Source organism: Myotis nattereri (assembly GCF_964212035.1).
Source record: "Myotis nattereri genome assembly, chromosome: 13".
In the NCBI taxonomy this organism is placed as follows: Eukaryota; Metazoa; Chordata; class Mammalia; order Chiroptera; family Vespertilionidae; genus Myotis; species Myotis nattereri.
In genome coordinates, this window is record NC_138088.1 from 43,273,581 (window position 1) to 43,295,233 (window position 21,653).

General features: G+C 54.1%; 3 protein-coding genes across 5 annotated transcripts; 2 read left to right on the forward strand and 1 right to left on the reverse strand.

Moving 5' to 3' along the window:
- Positions 1–2,599: 2,599 nt before the first annotated feature.
- On the forward strand, positions 2,600–12,695 carry SEMA4G (semaphorin 4G; the record flags this gene model as incomplete). 2 transcript variants are annotated; one of them, XM_081104896.1, is made up of 14 exons in its annotated part: positions 2,600–2,723; positions 2,830–2,978; positions 3,255–3,317; positions 5,944–6,042; positions 6,154–6,247; positions 6,392–6,505; positions 6,708–6,877; positions 6,961–7,134; positions 7,434–7,574; positions 7,737–7,959; positions 8,355–8,470; positions 8,597–8,772; positions 8,959–9,020; positions 10,411–12,695. In XM_081104896.1, 14 exons carry the CDS (start codon positions 2,600–2,602, stop codon positions 11,241–11,243), a joined length of 2,538 nt encoding a protein of 845 aa, XP_080961022.1. In that variant the 3' UTR covers positions 11,244–12,695. The 2 variants fall into 2 exon arrangements, with proteins under 2 accessions (XP_080961022.1, XP_080961023.1); XM_081104897.1 differs by having other exon boundaries at positions 8,597–8,757.
- A 686-nt stretch (positions 12,696–13,381) lies between these two features.
- On the reverse strand, positions 13,382–14,622 carry MRPL43 (mitochondrial ribosomal protein L43). Its single transcript, XM_081104898.1, has 3 exons — positions 14,443–14,622; positions 14,231–14,337; positions 13,382–14,080 (listed from the first exon to the last, which is right to left on the reverse strand). Exons 1-3 carry the CDS (start codon positions 14,571–14,573, stop codon positions 13,839–13,841), a joined length of 480 nt encoding a protein of 159 aa, XP_080961024.1. The 5' UTR covers positions 14,574–14,622; the 3' UTR covers positions 13,382–13,838.
- Positions 14,623–15,064: 442 nt separating this feature from the next.
- On the forward strand, positions 15,065–19,796 carry TWNK (twinkle mtDNA helicase; the record flags this gene model as incomplete). 2 transcript variants are annotated; one of them, XM_081104899.1, is made up of 5 exons in its annotated part: positions 15,065–16,528; positions 16,707–16,947; positions 17,094–17,201; positions 17,510–17,651; positions 18,570–19,796. In XM_081104899.1, 5 exons carry the CDS (start codon positions 15,286–15,288, stop codon positions 18,882–18,884), a joined length of 2,049 nt encoding a protein of 682 aa, XP_080961025.1. In that variant the 3' UTR covers positions 18,885–19,796. The 2 variants fall into 2 exon arrangements, with proteins under 2 accessions (XP_080961025.1, XP_080961026.1); XM_081104900.1 differs by having other exon boundaries at positions 15,286–16,580; positions 16,684–16,947; positions 18,570–19,795.
- Between the last annotated feature and the right edge of the window lie 1,857 nt (positions 19,797–21,653).

Consider the following 21,653-nt stretch of genomic DNA (forward strand, 5'->3'; position numbering starts at 1 on the left):
GTGGACTGGAGACCTTGAAGCCTTGTTGCCCCTTAACCCCGCCCTCTCTCCCAACAGTTTAGGGTAGGCCCAACTCCCATATCTAGAACTGCAGTATACTTGGGAGTAGAGGAGTGCCAAGTTACCTGTTTCATTCCATCTTTCCTTTACTAAAACCAGGGGCCTCCTTCCTCCCTTGCAGAGCAGCCTTGACTCATGAACCCATCCCATCTGAGCCTCTGAGGTCAGAAGCCCCCCCCCCATCACACACACACACACACACACACACACACACACACACACACAGTCTGGCCTTAGAATTAGGACATTGGAGAGCGAGGTGGGGTTCTGCTCTTAATCTCACCCTCCGTGGCCACTTGCAGCCTCCAAGCCTGCAGTGAGAATCGAACCCCTGTATGTACATATGCTTGTACATCTGTGTGTACATTTGCATAGATGTAATTGTGTGTTTGAGGACTGTGAACATACATGTACTTGAACTTTCTGTGTACATGACAGTGCCTGAATCACTATATCAATGAGTTTGTGTGCATGTCCCTCCACATATGTGTATATGTGCAGAACCCACTGTGAATGGTGTACAATCCTTCATATGCACATATGTGGGTTTCTGGCATTCTTGTCAACCTCTAAGGCTGTGTGACCTGCTGAGTGAATGGGCCTGTAATTATAACCTTACATGTGAATACATATGAATGCATGTGGTAGGCCTTTTATGTGAACATATGTATGCACAAACCTTCCTGTGAATGTGTGTGTGCATGATTCTCCTGAGTACATGTGTTCACAGCCCTCCTCTGCATATCTATATGTGTATGTACCTGTTTGCATGCACCTCACCCTCCTCTGGACACATGTGACTCTTGTGTAAACCTGTGTAAGTATGCCATGCATCACACTCTGAGTGGTTCCTCTGATCTGGGCTGTGTTCCTCCTGCCCAATCCTAAGGACTGATTCCTCCTAGCCATAGGGCTCCCCCCTCCTTTCTCACTAAGCAAATAAGAGGCCCCAAAGGTAAATAGGTGTGCCTCCACAGTGAGGAGTGGAGCATGGGCAGTTTGCCTGGGCCTCCTGCTGCCCCAGCCCCTAAACCAGTAGTTGATGCTCTTTCTGGGGTCCAGGGACCCCCTTCTCTCTACTCATATGCCACCCCCCTCTGGGCTCTGCCCACCACAGCGCTGACCTTTACCTCTTAAATAAATGCTCCAAACCCCTGCTCTTCCTCTGGCCAGCTCCCGGTCCCTCCCCTCTCGTCAAGGCCACATAGTTAATGTTTGACCTGGAAGGGAAAGGAGAGGCCAGTGACCCTCTGGCCCTGTTCGGGAGCATCTGATGAGAGCGGGTGGGTCAGGCTTCCTCCACACCTAGCCCAGCTCAGGAAGTCTTCAGAGGCCACCTCCGAGATCAGGCCTGTTACCTGGCTCAGAGGAGGCCACCTACCCAATCCCATCCCCAGCTGGTTGGCTTGGAGGAGGGTCCAGGTGTGGGAACGGTCTGCAAGATATGCCAGGGGAGGTGGCCAGGAGCTCAGGGATCCCATTGTTTGCCTTTTCCATGTTGCTCATGTCTGTTAACTGGCCTTTGACAATGGAGCCTCCTGCACGGACATTACACGCATGCAGCCAGCAGGGGCAGACACCCCCATGCCTGTGAGTGCCTGTGTGCACGTAGGGACATGTGTGCATGCCTAGGCAGAGGGTGCAGTACAGACTCGAATGGGCAGGGCAGAGATGTGCACCCCCTCAAAGAGGAATGCTGAGGAGAAGTGTCTAATTAAAGAGAAATTCCAGAGGGAGCTCTCAGGCCCGGGAAAAGAAAAAACAAAGAGAAAACAGGACAAAATAAACAAAGACCCATTAACCGGCTCTGCCCAGGCCTTCCTGCATAAGACACCCCCGCAGGCAGCAAGGGCAGCTGCTGCCCAGCTGGGTCTCCTCGTTGGGAGGAGAAGGCATTCTCCCTGAGAACCCAAGCTCCACCCAGATGGAGGTCTAGCTAAGCTTCTGACTTGGTCAGAGAAGGACTATTACCTTGGGTTTGGTTTGGGGGGAGTCAAGGGTCTTGTAAGGAGGGCAAGTTCCACCCGACTTCCTGTGTCAAAATGACTGAGTCAACCCTGGCGTGGGAGTTCTATGGATGCTTGGCCACCTCCCTTCAGTACTCCCTGTAGTCTGGGGGTAATGTCATCTACCCTCCACCCACACACAGATCAAAGGGCTTTTTTTCCTGTGTTGTTTTTTTTATTTTTCCTTCAGAAACCAGATCTCAGAGAACCAGGACTAGCCCTGCTGTCCAGGCAGGGAAACCTCATCAGTGACCTACAACCCCTCTGACCCAACGACTCCCTCTCACCATGGAGTTTGTATTTGATGCAGACAGGCAGCGTGTGATCTCTGACCTCTGACCTTGGATTTCATGGCCATACAACCCTATGATTCCATGTCCCCCCAATTTCAGGACCCTCCCTGGCCCCATGACCCCTGACCTTTCAAGTGCTCTCCCTGGACCTTGATCCCTGTGACTGTTCTTCCCATCATCCCATTGACTCTGGCCCTGGCTCCCCTTGGGGGTCTTGTTGGTCTGGGCTTCCCCAGGAAGATGTGGGGGAGGCTCTGGCCCCTTCTCCTGAGTGTCCTCACAGCAACTGCAGTCCCCGGACCCTCGCCACGAAGACCATCCAGAGAACTAGATGCCACCCCACGGATGACTATCCCCTATGAAGGTTAGACCAACTCCCCACCTCAAAAGGCAGCAGCGGCTGGGGCTGAGGCTGGGGCTGGGGCTGGGGGCAGGCCAAGAACTGGGCTCACAGCTCCTGCTCTCCCCAGAGCTCTCTGGGACCCGGCACTTCAAGGGCCCCGCCCAGAACTACTCAACACTGCTGCTGGAAGAGGCCTCAGCAAGGCTGCTGGTGGGAGCCCGGGGCGCCCTGTTCTCTCTCAATGCCCACGACATAGGAGACGGGGCTCACAAAGAGGTCAGCCCCTGAAACCTGGACCACCCAGAGGGTCTCCAGCTTCATCTAGCTCCCCAGGGCCTCAATTTCCTGAAAACTCTGCAGCCTTCCATAGCTCCCTGGTCAGACAGTCCTGCCCTTCCCGGCCAGGTCTCTTTTACACCCAGTGCTCCTCCTGAAACCCCCACCCCAATTTCCCCATTTCCTGGGGTCCTATCCCTGGTCTCACAGGTCATAGAGAAAGGCAAGGTATTGGGGTCAGTGCATCAGCCTTTCTCCCCTTTCCCCCCTCTCCAGATCCACTGGGAGGCCTCCCCAGAGATGCAGAGCAAATGTCATCAAAAAGGGAAAAACAATCAGGTATGTGGTCTGCCCTGTCCCCAGCTCCTTTCCTCCTCCTCCTCCTCACCTGGGGATATCAGGGTTGAGAACACAGACGGAGAGGTGACTATCAGCCAGGCAGTTGCAGCAACCTCCGTAAACACTAAGTGCTACTGGAGTGGCAAGCCCCGGCACAGCACTTCTAATTCAAACATCTGGTGACCTATTGGCTTGGTCTGTGATGGCATCTTAATTTCCTCTGGGCTCCCAAATAGCAATCATGATAACAATAATTAATCTCTAGTAAGTGCTGACAGCTATTATCTCACCTAATTCTAAAATAACCCTGGGAAATAGTATTGTTCTCCATTTTAGAGATGAGAAAAATGAGGTTTTGGTCAAGGAATAGCTCAAGTACCCAGTATTCCATGGAGGGGTGTTGGTGAAGTGTCAGTTCTTTCTGACTAAAGACACAGGGCGTCTGCAGGGGTCCCTTGTCTGACTGTGTAACAGATCTATCTGGGGAGCTTTTAAAAATATGCACTCCCAAGGCCCATTGACCCAGGGATTCTGATGCGGTGAGTCAGGAGTGATGCTGGGACAGCTGTGTTTAAAGAGGTGCCTCTTGGAGCTTTCATCAAAGGCTGCCTCCTGGTGCAGCGTGGATGGAAAATGGGGCTGGGAGGCAGGTGGAGCCCAGGCCACAAAGGGCTGCAAACGCCCAGCTGGGGGGTCTGGATTTTATTCTGGGACAATGGGCACCCTCACCCAAAAGGCTCAAGATTCTGCAATTCTAACACGCTCCCAGGTGAAGCTGACACTGCTAGTCCCTGGAGCACACTTTGGGTCTACAGAACATTTCCCAAAACATATGCTGGGGAACATTGATTTTCAAAAGAGGGATTTAACAGTCAGATGAGTTTGGGAAATGCTGCATGCTCAATCCCATAGTGCATAGCAACACCCTTAAGGCTCTAAGAAGTTCCCGGTAAAGGTAGGTTTTAACCTGTGGTTTCCAACTTATTTGACTACAGAATTCCTCCGCCCCACCTTTATTAATGCAAACATCTTGAGGAAACATTACTTACTATAGGAATAGTTATCCAGCCCCAGGCATCAGATGGATTAAAATGGAGTCTGAAGGCTGGAAAGGCATTAGGGAGGTTGGGGGCATGGTGTGGTTCAGAGGAGGGATGGATGCCAAAATACTGCACCCAGTGAGGGAGCCGGATGAGACAAAGACGCCTGCACGGATTCAAACCCTGGGTAACAGGCAGGAGGAGGAGCCATTAACAAGGCAAAGAAGTCGAGAGGGTAGTAGCTTAAGGCATTTGACGGGCAGAGAAGGCCAGTGTGGCTGGAGTAGGGAAAGGCCAGCGTAAGGGCCAGAAACAGGAGCATGTCGGACTCTATGTTCAGGACGCTGGTGAGCCACGGAAGGCTTTTTAAATATAGCAGTGACATGATCTGGTTTAGATTTTTAAATGCCTTGGAAAAAGTGGGTTGCAAGAATATGTTGATTGGTAGAATATCTCTGGAAGGGAACTCTAGACAATGGTAACAGCAGTCTCTTTTGAAGCAACAGGGATAAAAAGGAGACTCTGTTTACAACATATTCCTTTGTACCTTTTGAATTGTACACTGTGTGCACGTATTCCCTACTCATTGAATAAATAAGTCATTTTCTTATAAAGAGTGATGGATGGTTGGGAGTGCTGTCAGGTAGTTGCTGCAGTAATTCAGGGAAGAGTTAATGGTGGTAATTTGGACTCAGGTAGGGGCAGTGGAGGGGAAGTGGACCAAGTCAAGAGACGTTTAGGACAAAGGCACATTTCATCAGGGAGCAGGTCTGAATGTGGGGGTGAAGGAATGGGAAGCAGCAACAATAACTCCTGGTCTCTGGACTGAGTAGGATGCAGGGAGGAAGAAAGGAGGGAAAGACTGGATGAACAGGTTTAGGAGGGAAGATGCAGGTTAGGGAGGAGGGGATGAGCTTGCTTTCTGACAAGGTGAGTTTGATGTGTCTGGAAATATCAGGTGGAGAGAGGGCCAGAGCTGAGGATAGATATGATAGGGTCACTCCAAAGGGTATGGGAGCTCCAGGACTGGGAGACATTGCTGAGATGTGAGAGAAGCATGTCAGGGTGGGGAGAGCCTGAGAGTACCTGAACTGATGGTGCAGGAGAAGCTGGCAGAGTATAGCATGTAATATAAGATAGAGGGGCCCTAGCTGGTTGGCTTGGCAGATAGAGTGTCAGCCTGCGGACTGAAGGGTCCCAGGTTTGATTCTGGTCAAGGGCGCTTGCCAGGTTGCGGGCTTGATTCCCAGTAGGGCGCATGCAGGAGGCAGCCCATCAATGATTCCCTCTCATCTATGATGTTTCTATCTCTATCTCTCCCTCTCCCTTCCTCTCTGAACTCAATATATATATATATATATTTTAAAATAATTAAAAAAAGAGATAGAGGGGAGGAGAGGAGTCATGCCCCTGGGAGGCCAAAGGAGAGCGAGTTCCAGGGACTAGTCTGTGTTCTGGGCACTGGGATCTTGGAAAGAACTGCGGGTCCTGTGAGTGAGGAGAAGAGCCAGACTACCAAGCCGGACTAATGGAAGAGGCCTCTGAGGAGGCCCAGGGCTCACGGCCCGCCCCTACCTATCCCACAGACCGAGTGCTTCAACCATGTGCGGTTTCTACAGCGTCTCAATGCCACCCACCTCTACACGTGTGGGACGCATGCCTTCCAGCCCCTCTGTGCAGCCATTGTGAGTATGCCTGTCCCAGTCCTGATCATTGGTCCTTGACCCCAGACTGGTCTGACCTTGGGCCCCTGCCTTTCCTTGGAACCACTGACTTTTGAACTCTCATTCCCCCAGGATGCTGAGGCCTTCACCTTGCCAACCAGCTTCGAGGAGGGGAAGGAGAAGTGTCCTTATGACCCCGCCCGTGGCTTCACAGGCCTCATCATCGGTGAGCACCTCTCCTCCCCACCCCTCCCTCACCCACAAGCACGCTGTGTGATGGACATGGATGTCATTGCCAGGACTGCCACCATGTGCGTTATGTGCCTTGTTGTATGTGACATGTCTCATGCCTGGTATATCCCTACCCCAGATGGAGGCCTCTACACAGCCACACGGTATGAATTCCGGAGCATTCCTGACATCCGCCGGAGCCGCCACCCGCACTCCCTGAGGACTGAGGAGGCACCCATGCACTGGCTCAATGGTTAGGAGAATGAGGCTCAGAATGATGGGGGGCAGGGACTATTTCTTCATCTTTATTCCCTTGGGCTGTTGACCACCCTTTCCCCAAATCCCCAGGTGAGCCGGCCTATTCCTGGGTATTCTTGAGTGAGAGGTTAGGGCCAGGGGGAAGGGGAGAGACACCCAGCCTGTCTCTGAAGCCCCTTGAACTGCCCGACCCGCAGATGCTGAGTTTGTGTTCTCCATCCTGGTGCGGGAGAGCAAGGCCAGTGCGGTGGGTGACGATGACAAAGTTTACTACTTCTTCACGGAGCGTGCGGCTGAGGAGGGTTCTGGCAGCTTTGCTCAGAGCCGCAGCAGCCATCGTGTGGCCCGTGTGGCCCGTGTGTGCAAAGTGAGTAGGACTGAGGTCGGGGCAAGGGTGTAGAGGCTGAACCACTGACCCTGGCCCCTGACCCCCTGCCCCTGCCTCACCAGGGAGACCTGGGAGGGAGGAAGATCCTACAGAAGAAGTGGACCTCCTTCTTAAAGGCGCGTCTCATCTGCCACATCCCACAGTATGAGACACTGCGTGGTGTCTGCAGCCTGGACGCTGACACCTCAGCCCACACCCACTTCTATGCGGCCTTCACGCTGACCACACAGTGGTCAGTGCGGGGACAATGGGGAGGCAAGAAACTGGGGACAGCACAGGGGCTGGAGCAGAGGTCACTGAGGATAAGACAGGATGCGTTGGGGGGGGGGGGGGTCTGGCTGCAGAGAGAGAATTTTAAGCATGTCTAGCTAGCCTGGGGCTGGAGGCCACAGTGGCCTACTGACCCTCAGGAGGCCCTATGGGCCTGGAGCTGGGTTTAACCAGGGTAAGTGGGCTACAGGCTGGGCAGGTGGCAGACAGGCAGGCTCCATTCAGTGTGACTCAGCCCTCTCCCCTATGTATTATCCCTAGGAAGACCCTGGAGGCCTCAGCCATCTGCCGCTATGACCTGACGGAGGTGCAAGCTGTCTTTGCAGGCCCCTACATGGAATACCAGGATGGTGTCCGGCGCTGGGGCCGTTATGAGGGTGGGGTGCCGGAGCCCCGGCCTGGCTCGGTGAGGGAGCAGGCCTGGGGTAGGGTGCTCAGTAGACAGAACCCCTGGGAGGGACTGGAGGGTCTGGCCCTGTGGGGAGCACAGGCAGGAGGACAAAACCCGTGGGAGAGTAGGATCCTTGTGGGGAGTCCTGAGGTTCACCACCCCTGTCCCCTACCCCAGTGCATCACAGATTCATTGCGCAGCCAAGGCTACAACTCATCCCAGGACTTGCCATCGCTGGTCCTGGACTTTGTGAAGTTGCACCCACTGATGGCTCGGCCCGTGGTGCCCACACGTGGACGGCCCTTGCTGCTCAAGCGCAGCGTGCGTTACACACACCTCACAGGGACACCTGTCACCACGCCTGCTGGACCCACCTATGACCTGCTCTTTCTGAGCACAGGTGCTTCTGACCCCTAGCCTAAGCCCTCTGGTGACTGCTGACCTGTCCTTTGATCCCTGTTGACCTCTAGTCCCTTGATGACCCTTGGTCACAAAACCCTGGTAACCATTGATGTTGATTCTTCAATGAACACTCACTACTGGCCCCCAGTGAACACTTGGTTTTGGTGACTTCTGACTCCTGTCACCAACCACAATGACATTTGACCCTGATCACTAATGCTTCTTAACTCAATTCCTGCCATGACATGCCCGGAGTTCCCATTGTCCTGAGGGCCCACTGCTACTGGCTGAATCCTGTCCCTGACCTCATGACTCCTGAGCTGGTCCCATACTGCAGGGGGCCAAGAGCAGATTCCATTGCTGGGATCTGACCTTCTGCCCTTTTCATACCAGCTGATGGCTGGATCCACAAGGCTGTGGTCCTGGGCTCTGGCATGCACATTATTGAAGAGACACAAGTGTTCAAGGAGCCCCAATCTGTGGAGAATCTGGTCATCTCTCCAATGCAGGTAACCCCTGACTCGTGACCCTCAAAATGCCAGAATAGGGGGATTGGGAGGCTGGGCATTGGCTGTGTATGTGTCTGTAAGTGGGAGTGGGGTTGTTGCTGACTAGCTGTCCTCTCTGGCTCCCAGCATAGCCTCTATGTGGGGGCCGCTAGTGGAGTCATCCAGCTACCACTGTCCAGCTGTTCCCGCTATCGCTCCTGCTATGACTGCATCCTGGCCCGGGACCCTTACTGTGGCTGGGACCCCAGCACTCGTGCCTGCATGGAGACCAACATCGTAGCAAACAGGTCTCAGGGTAGCAGGTGGGAAGTGGTAGGGGATTTGAGGGTCCCATGTGCCCAAGGACTCAGAGCCTGAGCGGAACAGGAAGGCCTGCCAGCTATAGGGGGAGTGGGAACCAGTTGTTGGTAACAGCCCTAATGATCCCGCCACTGGGGGACCTGAAGCCCAGTTCCCCTTGTTCATGAGTCCTGGTCTTCTGTCTCCAGGACAGCACTGATACAGGATATAGAGCGAGGAAACCGAGGCTGTGAGGGCAACAGGGACACAGGTAAGTGATATTCATGTATGTGTGTGGGTCTGGCTGTCCTCCTTACCATTTACATAATTTGTATGTATGTAAATGTATGTATCTGAATGGCTGTGTCTGTGTGCTTTCAGATTCTGGCACAGAGTAAGTGCTCAACAAACATTTGTTGCCCAAAAAAATTATAAATGAGGAAACGTGCTTACTTCCGGAGCTTACAGCCAAGTGGAGGGAGGAGGGGCTGGAAATCACACAATCACACAATTAATTATAATTATTTCCACTGGTTTTTGTTACAAAAGAAATAATTACAGCAATGACAAGGGTTTGAAGGATAATGGGTACTTCCCCAAGGAAGATCAGATGACTGAGGTGATATGTGAAGAGCAAAAATTAGTAATTACAGCTAATATGTACTGAGTACTTACTGTGTGCTGGGCATTCACATACACAACCCCATTCATTCTCTCAGCATTCCCCTGAGAGAGGTGCCATTATCATCATCCCCACAAGGGACAACCTCTCTGAGGCACAGGGAGAATAAGTAAACTGACCAAAGTCAATCAGGTATTAAGCAGCAGGGTCAGAATTTGAACCTGTGCCCAGCAGTCAGGCTGGAGTTTGTGCTTTTGATCACCGCTAGGCTCTCCCCCTCAAGTTAACCAGGCAGGTGGGGGCCATCGGGAGAGGGATGTCACCCAAGGCGAGGGAACAGCGGGCAGAGTGAGCTTAGTGTGTTTGAGCAACAAGAGAAGAGGCTGGAGAAGTGGGCAGGGACCATGCTAAGACAGGGGAGTGGCATGATCAGCTGAGTGTTTTTAAAAGGTCACCCCACTGCTGCATGAATGGGTTGGATGGGGACCAGCGTGGGCCAGCAGTTGGGGAAGAAGAGAAGTGAACAGGTCTGAGGTAGATTCCAGAAGCAGGATCTTGGGTGAGAGTTACATACAAAGGTGAGGGGGTGGGGGCAGGTGAGAGGCAAGGGAGACCCCCAGGTTTCTGACTTAAGCACCTGAATGCTGGTAAAGCTATGCACAGTGATAGTAATTTGAGGAAAAGATTTGGTGTAGTTTGAGACAGAAGCTTTAGCCTTAGTTCCTGTGACATGTACAAGAGACTCATGTTGATGCCCAGCATGTGGGAGATATTCAAGTCTGACGCTCAGGAGAGAACTGTGTGCTGGAGGTAGAGATTAGGCATCGCCAGCAGATGGCAGGAATTGAAACCACAGGGAAGGGCCAATGTGAGCCTTCTGTGTGAGCAAAAATGCAGAGCTTGGCCAGCTGTCACCTTGATTCCAGATTCTATGCTTGATGCTGGGGACATAGCAGTGAGCCATCTGGCTTGCCATCTCCAGTGCCTTCCCTAGGATTGGCAGGCGTTGACTGATCCTCCTGTCCCCTACCTTCTCCAGGGCCGCCACCACCACCAATGAGGACACGCACTGTGCTCCGGGGTGATGATGTCCTCCTGCCCTGTGACCAGCCATCCAATCTGGCCCGGGCCCTGTGGCTGCTCAACGGGAGCATGGGCCTGAGTGACGGGCGGGGCGGCTACCGTGTAGGCGTGGATGGGTTGCTGGTGACAGACACACAGCCTGAGCACAGTGGCAACTATGAGTGCTACGCTGAGGAGAACGGCCTTCGCACCCTGCTGACCTCCTACAGCCTCGTGGTCCGGCCTGCCACTCCTGCCCCGGCTCCACAAGCCCCTGCCATGCCTGGGGCACAGTTGGCATCTGATGTACGGCTGCTCTATGTGCTAGCCATCGCTGCACTTGGTGGCCTTTGCCTCATCCTGGCTTCCTCCCTCCTCTATGTGGCCTGTCTTCGGGGCGGCAGACGAGGGCACCGACGGAAATACTCACTGGGTCGGGCTGGCAGGGCAGGGGGCTCTGCTGTGCAGCTGCAGACAGTCTCAGGCCAGTGTCCAGGAGAGGAAGATGAGGGTGACGATGGCGAGGGGGCTGGAGGCCTAGAGAGTGGCTGTCTCCAAATCATTCCGGGGGAAGGAGCTCCAGCCCCACCTCCACCACCACCACCACCACCACCAGCCGAGCTGACCAATGGGCTGGTGGCATTGCCCAGCCGGCTGCGCAGGATGAATGGCAACAGCTACATGCTCCTGAGGCAGAGCAACAATGGAGTGCCCACAGGGCCCTGCTCCTTCGCTGAGGAGCTCAGCCGCATTCTGGAGAAGAGGAAGCACACACAGCTCGTCGAGCACCTGGATGAGAGCTCTGTCTGAGCCCAGCGTCCCAGGACAAATGCTCTTCCAACCAGCCTGTCTGCCCAGGCTGGGCTGCTGCCTCCCACACAGCCCTACCTTCACCGCCCCCCACCCCCCAACTCCAGGCCCTTCTAACTTTTGATGTCCCTATAGGGCTGGCCAGAGTCAGGCCCAGCCAAAGTCCCCTCAGTCTCCACAGACCCATCTGTGAGCAGCCCAGGCCAACTGGTTCTCCTCAGAGGTAGGTGCTCCCTCAGGTTCTTCCGCCCCAGCCCCAGTTCCTATTCCTTTAACCTGAGCACGTGGGAGGAGAGGACCCCATCCTCCTGCCCATTCATCTGCTCAAATCCTCCCTCTTTCTCTCAGGCAGGGCTTGCAGGTCCAGATGGCCTCAATGTCACCATCCTCTGCATGGCCCCATGTGCTGGATGGTCCTGACACCAGACAAGACCTCTGTAGCCAAAAGAGCCACTTGAGCCCTACGTACATTCACATGCACACATGGAAGAATGTCTACCAGCTGGGCTGCAGGCCCCCACCCCCACCTTCTGGTGCATTCTTATTTCATCCCCTTTTCTGGGCTTTGGTTCCCTCCCAATTGCCATATCCCATCCTATCTAGCTATCTAGTCCTCTTCCCTAGTCCCAGCCCCCTATGATGACCTCTATCAAGAACTTGGGAACAGGCCGGCGGTGGGAGGTAAGACTGTATCTCCTCTTCTCCCTTAATGTGTAGCCCTTACGCATCAACCACCACCCCTCCCCCCCATGCCCTTGGTCACTCTCAAGAGTGACAGAGGCAGAGTTCTAGGCATGTCCCTCACATACATGTGCTCACATTTCCACTCACATGCACCTTATGAGCCTCCTCTTGCTGCCTCAGACCTGTCTATCAGGTTTGGTCCATGGACATTTCAGAGAGAGCCCTCTCTGGTGTAGCTGTCCTTGCAGACACTTCCCTAGGACGGGCAACCCACACTGCACTCAATGAGCCAGCCTCCCTTTTGGGGACCAAGCATTTGCTACCCCTAGATTAGAGCAGGAGGAAGATCTGGTAACTCACCTGGCACATGAAGCCCGTCCTTGGAACTATGCAAAGGGCAGAGGCTGGGAGTTTGGATGCTTGGCTCCACCCCTGTCCTACCTCACCGGGGCACTTTTAGGGTCCAGTGGCCTCTGAAGTCTCCAGGCCCAAATGGGACAATCAAATCCTGACTGAGCTCCCCCATTCCCTTGGGTGAGGATGACTGTTATTTTTGTAGCTGAGAACGTGGGATCCCACGGATTTTTACTGCCCTTCACCCTTCCTCCCCCACCTCTCCCCCACAATGAATGTATTTATTGTGAGATGGTTATACTCTTTAGGAATGCCTCCAATCCCCCTCCCCCTCCAGGTGGGTGGAACGGACATGTGACAGTGGGGAGCCTGGACTCCGCTCCTCCACCCCGTTGGTTAATAAATACCCTTTTCCCCATGACTGTGAGTAGTCTGCTTGGTCTAAACTGGCCTTCCCCTGCTCACCAGGGGACAGGCTTCTGAGTCTTTGGAAAAGTGCTGCAGGGTTAGGTCTGCTCCCCACAAAACCATTTGCAGAGGAAATTGGGATCCTCAGCTTCCATCCTGGCTGCCCTCTGTTAAGGCTCTCACTAGTAACTGATCATGGCATGAAGGGCACAAAAGTAGAGTGGTTCAGGACTCATATAAAGGTTTCTAGGTTTTTACCTCCTACCTCTTTTCCTCACCATCTTCCCCACCTTTTTTCTTTTTTTTTTTTAGCTAAACCCCTAGAACAGTGATTCTCAACCTTCCTAATGCCACGACCCTTTAATACAGTTCCTCATGTTGTGGTGACCCCAAATTTCATTGTTACAAATTGAACATAATGAAAGCATAGTGACTAATTACAAAACATGTAATTATATATGTGTTTTCCGATGGTCTTAGGCGACCCCCAAAGGGTCACGACCCACAGGTTGAGAACTGCTGCCCTAGAAGATGCTCCCCATTTACCAGTAACCCTGAGAATCACTCTCTCCAAGGGTCACAGCTTTTTGATATGAAGCATCCTGAAAGGTTTAGTACATGCCCCACTTCTGGTTTTATGATCATGAAAAATGGGGTTGTGCTTAAAATATTTTGAAGTAAGACCTCAGGTGTGACTGTGGGCACATTTATTCATCTCAGTTTTGTCATGTACACGCATTCATATAGCCTCGCCCAGCGCCAGGTTCACAGCAGAGAAGGTGCTGGCGCTCTCTCGCTCAGTGGCTGCAGAAACGGGACCTCAGAGACGCTGCAGAAGCCGGCCTGGGAGTCCCTCGCGGTGCCGGGACCACTGTCATCAATCTGGATTTCAAAGAGGAGGAGGACCCAGGAAGAGCCCAGAAGACTCTCAGGTTTCCGCCATGCCAACTGGCTAATTGAGACACAAGGTCACTGCCCCTCGCAGTGGGCACCAAAAGCAACAGGCAGCTCTTCTCTGTCCCGAGCAAAAGTTTTGGCACCAACTTTCTCTCTCGCGGGCTCCATCTGTCCGTCTGGGCTTGTCACCCCCGGAACCAAAAGAGGAGGAACCGCCTTCGCTGGGGCTGGGGCTGGAGTCGGGGCAACTCTTCACTGCGCTTGCCCCTGGGCGGGGGCAGGACCCTGGGCCTCTCGGGGGCGCAGCCCGCCCGGCGCCGTCGGCTTGTTGGTGAAGGGGTGCCACTGGCCCTGGACGCTCGGGCTGTCCGTGTGGAAGGGCTTGCGGATGCGGATGATGTCCAAGCCCGACTGGGTCGCGAGCTTCTTCACCAGGGCCGTGATCTCCTCGACCGGCTTGTTGTTGAGGCTCTCCTCCCGCACCGCCCCGTTCACTGGCAGGAGGGAGGTGGGGGAGAGGCGGCGGGCCGGTCAGACCTCAGACGCGGGAATGGAAACGGGCCCGCCCGCCCGCAGGCCGCCGCCGCCCCGGCCCCCGCAGGCCGCCCCCAGCTCCCGCCCCCGCCCCCGCCCGGCCCACTCACGGTATTCGGCCACGACTCTGGGCACATGGCACGGCCGCGCGTTCACGTATATGACGACCCCCGGGTTCTGTCGGGCGAAGTCGGCCACCTCCTGTTCCACGAACTCCCTGGGAAACCCCAAAAGGGTGAGCACGGTGACCCCTGACCCGGGCGACCTCTGACCCGGGCGACCTCGGCCGGGAGTCGCCGCCCCGCGCCCCTCGCAGGCTCACCTGGCGCCGCGGGACGAGGGCGCGTCGCGGCTGAGGCGGAAGCTCAGGCGCTGCAGCTGCTGCACGTAGCGGCCCAGCCCGTTGTGGAGCACGCTGGTCAGGAAGCGGCTCGGAGTCCCGCGCCCCGTCATGGCTGCAGCGCCCAGGCCGCCGAGCCCCGGCTCCAGGGGAGGGGGCGGGGCTAACCTGGGCTTCCGGTTCCGGGGGCACGCGCCCCGGGGAGTTTTGATTCCGAGGTCCTGGCGTGTGGCGCGTGCGAGTGAGTGACCCACGTTGCGAGCGAAAGTCATGAGCCGCGAGTGGTGACACTGGCCCAGGCTCGGAGCGGCGGAGACCCCGCGGGTGACCCGGAGGGAAGACGCGCGCGGGTGGAGAAGGGGCGCGGAGAGGGGCGGGGGCCGCACGGTGGCGCCCTAGTCGTGTCGTGCCCTTTGGGGGCAGGAGCCGCGGAGAGAGACCCTGCTTGGGGAGCCAGAGCAGAGGGGCCGCGGAGAGGACGCCGAGGGCTGCAGGGATGAGAACGACGCAGAGACGCCGCGGAGGGCAGTAGCGGTGGAGAGAATCTGGAGAAGCCGTCATCGGTGAAAGGCTGCGATGGGAGAAGCTGTGAGGGGGCCAGACAGGGACCGAGGCGTGAAAGGATCGTGCAGATGGCCTGGGGTACAAGTAGCAATGTAGAAGGGCCGAAGAGGATTCAGGCAGGTGTGTATGAGGGAGAAGTTTGAAGAAAGGGAGAAGCCACCTCGGGTGCCGTGTGGAGCATCCCTAGGGTCTGATTACGGAAGGGACCTGCACCAGGCACCTAAGGCATCGGAAGCAGGGGCTTCCGCCATTTGACTAGGAATGTGGGTCCTTCTCCGATGTGTGTACCCCCTCCGTATCCTGCTGTCCCTGCGCGGGAAGTGGATGGGCTGGAGGGGCCTGCCTCGAAGCTTGGCCCCAGGCCCTCCTCGAAGACGGTACAGGAAGGAGGCTCTCCCAGCCCTGGAGGTGCCAGTGTTGCCTGTAACTGCAACGGAAATCCGCCAATATTTGCGGGCACACGCGATCCCCTTCCAGGATGGCCACAGCTGCCTGCGGGCACCCAGCCCCTTTCTGGGAGCCTCGCAGCTCAAGGACCAGACTGGTGCTACCACTTCCTTCAGCCTCTACATTAACAAGACCACAGGCCGCTTTCTCTGCATGACCAGCCTAGCAGAGGGCAGCTGGGAAGACTTCCAGGCCAGCGTGGAAGGGCGTGGCGATGGAGATAGAGAGGGAATCCTGCTGAGTGAAGCCCCAGGAGCTGAGGACAGCGAGGAGGTCCGGAGGATCTGGGACCGAGCGGTACCTCTCTGGGAGCTGCCTGAGCAGGAGGAGGCGCAGCTGGCTCGTGTGATGTTTGGCCTTACCAAGGTGACAGACGACACACTCAAGCTTTTCAGTGTGCGGTATCTGCGGCCTGCTCGGAGCCTTGTCTTCCCGTGGTTCTCCCCTGGAGGTTCGGGATTACGAGGCCTAAAGCTCCTAGGGGCTGAAGGCCAAGGGGATGGAGTGCACTACGTGGAGACCACCATTCCTCGGCCTGGAGCCTACCACAATCTGTTTGGATTACCGCTGATCGGTCGTCGAGATGTTGAGGTGGTACTGACGAGTCGTGAGCTGGACTGCCTGGCCTTAAACCAATCCACAGGGCTGCCCACTCTTGCCCTTCCCCGAGGAACAACCTGCTTGCCCCCTGCCTTACTTCCTTACCTCGAACAGTTCCGACGTATCGTGCTCTGGCTTGGGGATGACCTTCGGTCCTGGGAAGCTGCCAAGTTGTTTGCCCGCAAACTGAACCCCAAGCGATGCTCCTTGGTGCGGCCTGGGGATCAGCATCCCCGCCCCCTGGAGGCCCTAAACCGAGGCTTAAATCTTCCTCGAATTCTGCGCTCTGCCCTGCCCGCTTGGCACAAGTCTATTGTGTCTTTCCGGCAGCTTCGGGAGGAGGTACTAGGAGAACTGTCAAATGTGGAGCAGGTAGCTGGCGTTCGCTGGAGCCGCTTCCCAGACCTCAATCGTCTCTTGAAGGGACATCGGAAGGGCGAGCTGACAGTCTTTACAGGTTACCCTTTGGGAAATCACTGCTTGGGTGGTAGCAGAGGACCAGGTGACATGTGGGTGTGGACTACTGTAAATGTTGAGGGGGCTTTTCCTCCCAACTTTGAGGCCCTGCTCCATGTCTTGGTTTCAAGGGTAGGACTTCCCTCCCTCACCCAGATCTGTGTTCAACCCCCCTGCAGGGCCAACAGGCAGTGGAAAGACGACATTCATCAGTGAGTATGCCCTAGATTTATGTACCCAGGGGGTGAACACGCTATGGGGTAGCTTTGAGATCAGCAACGTGAGATTAGCTCGGATCATGCTAACACAGTTTGCTTTGGGGCGGCTGGAAGAGCAACTGGACAAATACGATGAGTGGGCCGACCGCTTCGAGGACCTACCCCTCTATTTTATGACTTTCCATGGGCAACAGAACATCAGGTAAGATTCCCAGGCCTGGGGTTTTTAAAGAATGGGAGGGCAGGAGAACAGACCCTGGGGTTTTCAGAACGCTGGCTTTCTGCCTGGGTTGGATGGGAAACTACTTGTAATTGACTCTTGAATTCATTACCTCTTCTTCTTCCCAGGACTGTAATAGACACAATGCAGCATGCGGTTTATGTCTATGACATTTGTCATGTAGTCATCGACAATCTGCAGTTCATGATGGGTCACGAGCAGCTGTCCACGGACAGGTGACATCCTTTTGTCTCTCTGGAACCCCCTTGAACACACATGTCTTCTCAGGCAGCTGGCCCCTAGGCACTCACACTGTACTCTCTTGTTTTCTGACACGTGTCCAGACAGACCCCACTCCATGTCTTTATGAGGCGTGGGGTGTAGCAGCAGGAAGTATGGACAGGGACCTAAGTGTGAGTCCTTGGGTAAAGAGTATAGAGTGGGGTTGTGGTGCTTTGTGGAGACGTGAATGAATCAAGAGTATGTGTATATTCTTGTCCTGTCGATATCTGATAACCTCTTTTCTTTGTTGGGATGGGTGTAGGATTGCAGCTCAAGACTACATTGTTGGGGCTTTTCGGAAGTTTGCGACAGACAGTAACTGCCATGTGACACTGGTCATTCATCCCCGGAAGGAGGATGATGATAAGGAACTGCAGACAGCATCCATTTTTGGTTCAGCCAAAGTAAGTGACCTTTAGAGGAGCCCAAGCTTTGGAAAGTAGAGGGGCAGGTGTGACCAGGCATAGTCCTTAGTTAGCCTTAAATCATCTTGATTTCATCTGGAAGAGGCAGCTGGGGCCATGACATGAGGAATATAAAGACGAATAATTGTAGGTCCTTTCCTCTCCTTCCCCTCCAGGAGCTCACATCATCTAGTGGGGAAAACAGTGAGACAGTGATTACAACTCAGTGTGATAAAAGCTATGATAGGTAGCACAGGTATTTGGGGAACAAAGAGAAAAGACATCTGAGTCATCCTGGGGTATCTGGGGAGACTTCCTAAAGGAGGTGTCAGTAAAGGTTGGGTTGACTTTTGGCCAATAGTGGGTGTTTAATAACTAAATGGGAGGGCCTTCTGGGCAGCAGGACCAGCCCAATCCTGGAGCTTCCGAGGTACACTGAATGCCTATTACATGCCAGGCCTGGGCTGGGCACAGGGAACACAGGGTGAGGAGCACAGACCATGTGCTACGATGAAACAAACATGGAGCTGGGGAAGAGAATAACACTGAAGTAGAAAGATGGTGGTGCCTTCTCTATGGGGATTAAGAATGGTCTCTCTGATAAAGTGAGACATTTACTCTAAGACCTCAATGATAAGAAACTGGGGTTGAGTGGGCTGATGGGCTGTATAGGAGAAGTGTTACAAGCAGAGGGAACAGCAGGCACAAAATCTGGGGATGGTAGCAAGATTGCTAAGGAACTGAAAAACTCAAGTGGCCCCAGCATCATGGTCAATAGTTCAAAAAGCTTTGATGAAAAGGGAAAGTACTTTTTCCTTTCCCCATTCTTGCCACTTCTCCCTACACGCTCGACCTTCCTTTCTGCTTCTCTCAGATGTCTTCTCACTGCTCCTTCATCCTCTGCTCCCTGTCCCTCAGGCAAGCCAGGAAGCGGACAATGTTCTGATCCTGCAGGACAGGAAGCTGGTAACTGGGCCAGGAAAACGATACCTGCAGGTGTCCAAGAACCGTTTTGATGGAGATGTAGGTGTCTTCCCACTTGAGTTCAACAAGAGCTCTCTCACCTTCTCCATACCACCAAAGAGCAAGGCCCGGCTCAAGAAGATCAAGGATGACAATGGCCTAGTGGCCAAAAAGTCCTCTTCTGGTAAAAAGGGGGCTGTGCCCCGGAACTCTGAGCCTTTCTCGGGTGAGGCCCCCAACCAGCCAGACCCCTCCCAACTTGCAAGGTGAAGGAGATAGCGTAGGACACTGGCACGAGCCTGACAGGACAGGTTGGGGCATAGGCTCTTCCTTGGCCCTCTGCTAGGACTGCCTCTGTCCTGTGGTCCTAAGCGATGGGCCCTTCTCCGTGTGAAGGGCCTAGCCTAGGGCAGGGTCCCCTAGTGAGAATTCAGTTTAGCAGATATTTGAGAAACTACCGTGTGCCAGGCTTTGTTCTAGATCTGGGAATACAGCACTGACAAGACAGATGAAGTCCCTGCTTCCATTGAAAATGCAGTCTGGTGAGAGTACAAGATAAGTTAATGGACAAATAAACACAAAACGTAATTTCAGGTAGTGAAAAATTCGATCTGAAAAAAAAAAAAACAGTAATGCGATAGTGCTTACAGGCTAGTTTAGATTAAGGTCTGAAAAGGTGTCTCTGCACAGAAGACCTTTGAGCTGGGGCCTAAAGAACTAGTATTGAGCCATGTGGACATCTGGAGAAAGAGGGATCCAGGTAGAAGGAAGAGGAAATAGGCCCTGAGGTGGGAATGAGCAAGTCGAGTTCGAAGCAGTGAAGTCAGGCCCCCTGAACCTGGAGAAGAGACTTCTTGCCAAAATTCCAGCCTAGGCTTTCGGAGCCACAGGGTGACATGGTGGGTACCAAGCTCCTCCGCTCCCCACTCTGGAGCCTGCTGTGCCGTGGCACTCACTCTCACTGGATCCTGGTCCTTGGCTCTGTAACATCAGGGCCCTGTGATGACGGTGGAAGCTTGGCCAGAGAGCCATGGAAGGAAGCTGTGAGCACAGAGTGCCTGCCACCTGGACACTGATTGTATGGAATGCTGCCTCTGACCACTTGAGTGGATGCAGGCATAACTTTTTGTAGAGCCTTTCCCAGTTTTATTGAAAAAAAAAAAAATGTTTTTTCTCATTGCCTTTGTTTCTGTGCTGCTTCTTATTTGTCCACTAGGTGTCTCCCCAGTCAAAGTGGATTTTCTCACTTTGAATTGGGAGTGGATGGGTCCCCTCCTGTCTGAGCTGTGTGCTCCCAAGGAAGCAAAAGCATTAAAGGGCCTTCACACGCGCACTGCTTTACACCTCTTCTTGGCCTCTGGAAGACAGGATGGTGCCTCTTTATCCCTGTCTTCCCTGAGGATCTTCATATGACCCCTCTCACCAGACCACATGCCTAGGCTCTGCCTGACCTGCTGTCTCTGTGATATGAGCCACTCACTGAGCTCTCAGTGTGGACTCAGGCTCAACGTATTCTTATCTGGCCCCCCGTCCATTTTCACCCTCCTGTACCTTCCTTTTTTTTAATATATTTTATTGATTTTTTACAGAGAGGAAGGGAGAGGAATAGAGAGTTAGAAACATCGATCAGCTGCCTCCTGCACACCCCCCAACTGGGGATGTGCCCACAACCAAGGTACATGCCCTCGACTGGAATCGAACCTGGGACCCTTAAGTCGGCAGGCCGATGCTCTGTCCACTGAGCCAAACTGGTTAGGGCCTCCTGTATCTTCTTAGCGTTTCTCTTATGTTAGTGTGTGTGTTGGGATACATAGGGCTCTTGTTTGAAAAAGCAGAAACTTGGCCCTCTCTCACCCCAGTCCACACACACATACACACACACAGACATGTCTAATTCTAGAAGTTCGAGGAGAGGTATAGGACTCCTCATTTTTAACAAGGAGATGGGAAAATAGGAGAGAACCTGTCAGAAATATTCCTAAATGATGACACCTGCATCTCATTTCCTCTGATACCCTAAAGTTCCAGTTTCCCTTTAGATTTGCCAGCAAGTGTGGTGAGAATGCAAGACGTTCTGAGGGGCCTGGGGAGAAAGAATCCTTTTGTAAGGTTGGGAGATTGGTTCCCTCTCTGAAGCAGTGCTGCCTTACCAAGGTCTCCCTGTCAACCCAAGAAGGGCTTCTGGAACCCTGTAGAAGGGTCTGGGATCTCTGGTCTTTTATGTGTGAGAACTATGGCTACAATTGTCTCCTGAAACACACAGAGCAAAGCTGTTTTCTGTGGGGGGAGAACCGGGGGGAAGGGAGGAGAGAGCTCCTCCAGGGCCTCCCTTCTTGGGGGTCTCTCCCAGACTGGCTGGAGCCAGGCCTCCTAATCCTGCGGTAATCATTCCCAGCCGCTGGCTGGTCTAGGCCTCATCCAAGGTCTCTAACACTGAGTGTCAGCCATGCCTTCCAGATGTACGCCACCAGGTCAGTCCTACCTATAAGGACATGGGTTCCACATCTGGTCTCCCTAGAATGCCTGACGTGTTCTCAGGAAATTAGGGGTTTCCATTAAGGGACCTTTGTGAGATCTCTGTGAATTGGGGATAGAAGGCTTGTCTGTTTGTCTTGCCCCACTCTCCTAACAGACACCCCCACATAGCACAAACCAGAATGATGGGGGTGGGGGAGGGGGAGCTAATGCTCCCGGAACCCCACACCTTATACAAACCCATTGCATTTCACAACTGTCAAACTCCTCACATCAGGGTGAGCCCACCATGTGTTCAGGCGTGTTTGGAGCCCCGAAAGCAGTGGGAGGGGTCCCTGGGAGCCACTGTCCCTGTACCCAGCCAAAGTGGACTGAGGCAAAGTGCCCTGCCTATGTCCACGTGGATGTTAAGCGTCTCCCTGAGAGCTCAGGAAGGGCCTGGCCAAGCAGGGCCCGGGGGACCTGCACCCCTTCTTCAGCTTCAGTATCAGACTTGGCTGTGAGGGGGCTGTTTTGGTCCTCTAGCAGCTTCTTTACTGTGGATGGGTTTGAGGAAGGACTAAA

Bases quoted from the DNA above. Each gene is read 5' to 3' on its own strand.
- MRPL43 (XM_081104898.1), bottom strand. From the start codon at position 14,573: ATGACGGGGCGCGGGACTCCGAGCCGCTTCCTGACCAGCGTGCTCCAC. The intron at 14,338-14,442 runs GTGAGCCTGCGA...GGGGTTTCCCAG, and splicing joins CCCTCGTCCCGCGGCGCCAG to GGAGTTCGTGGAACAGGAGG. The intron at 14,081-14,230 runs GTGAGTGGGCCG...CCCTCCTGCCAG, and splicing joins CAGAGTCGTGGCCGAATACC to TGAACGGGGCGGTGCGGGAG.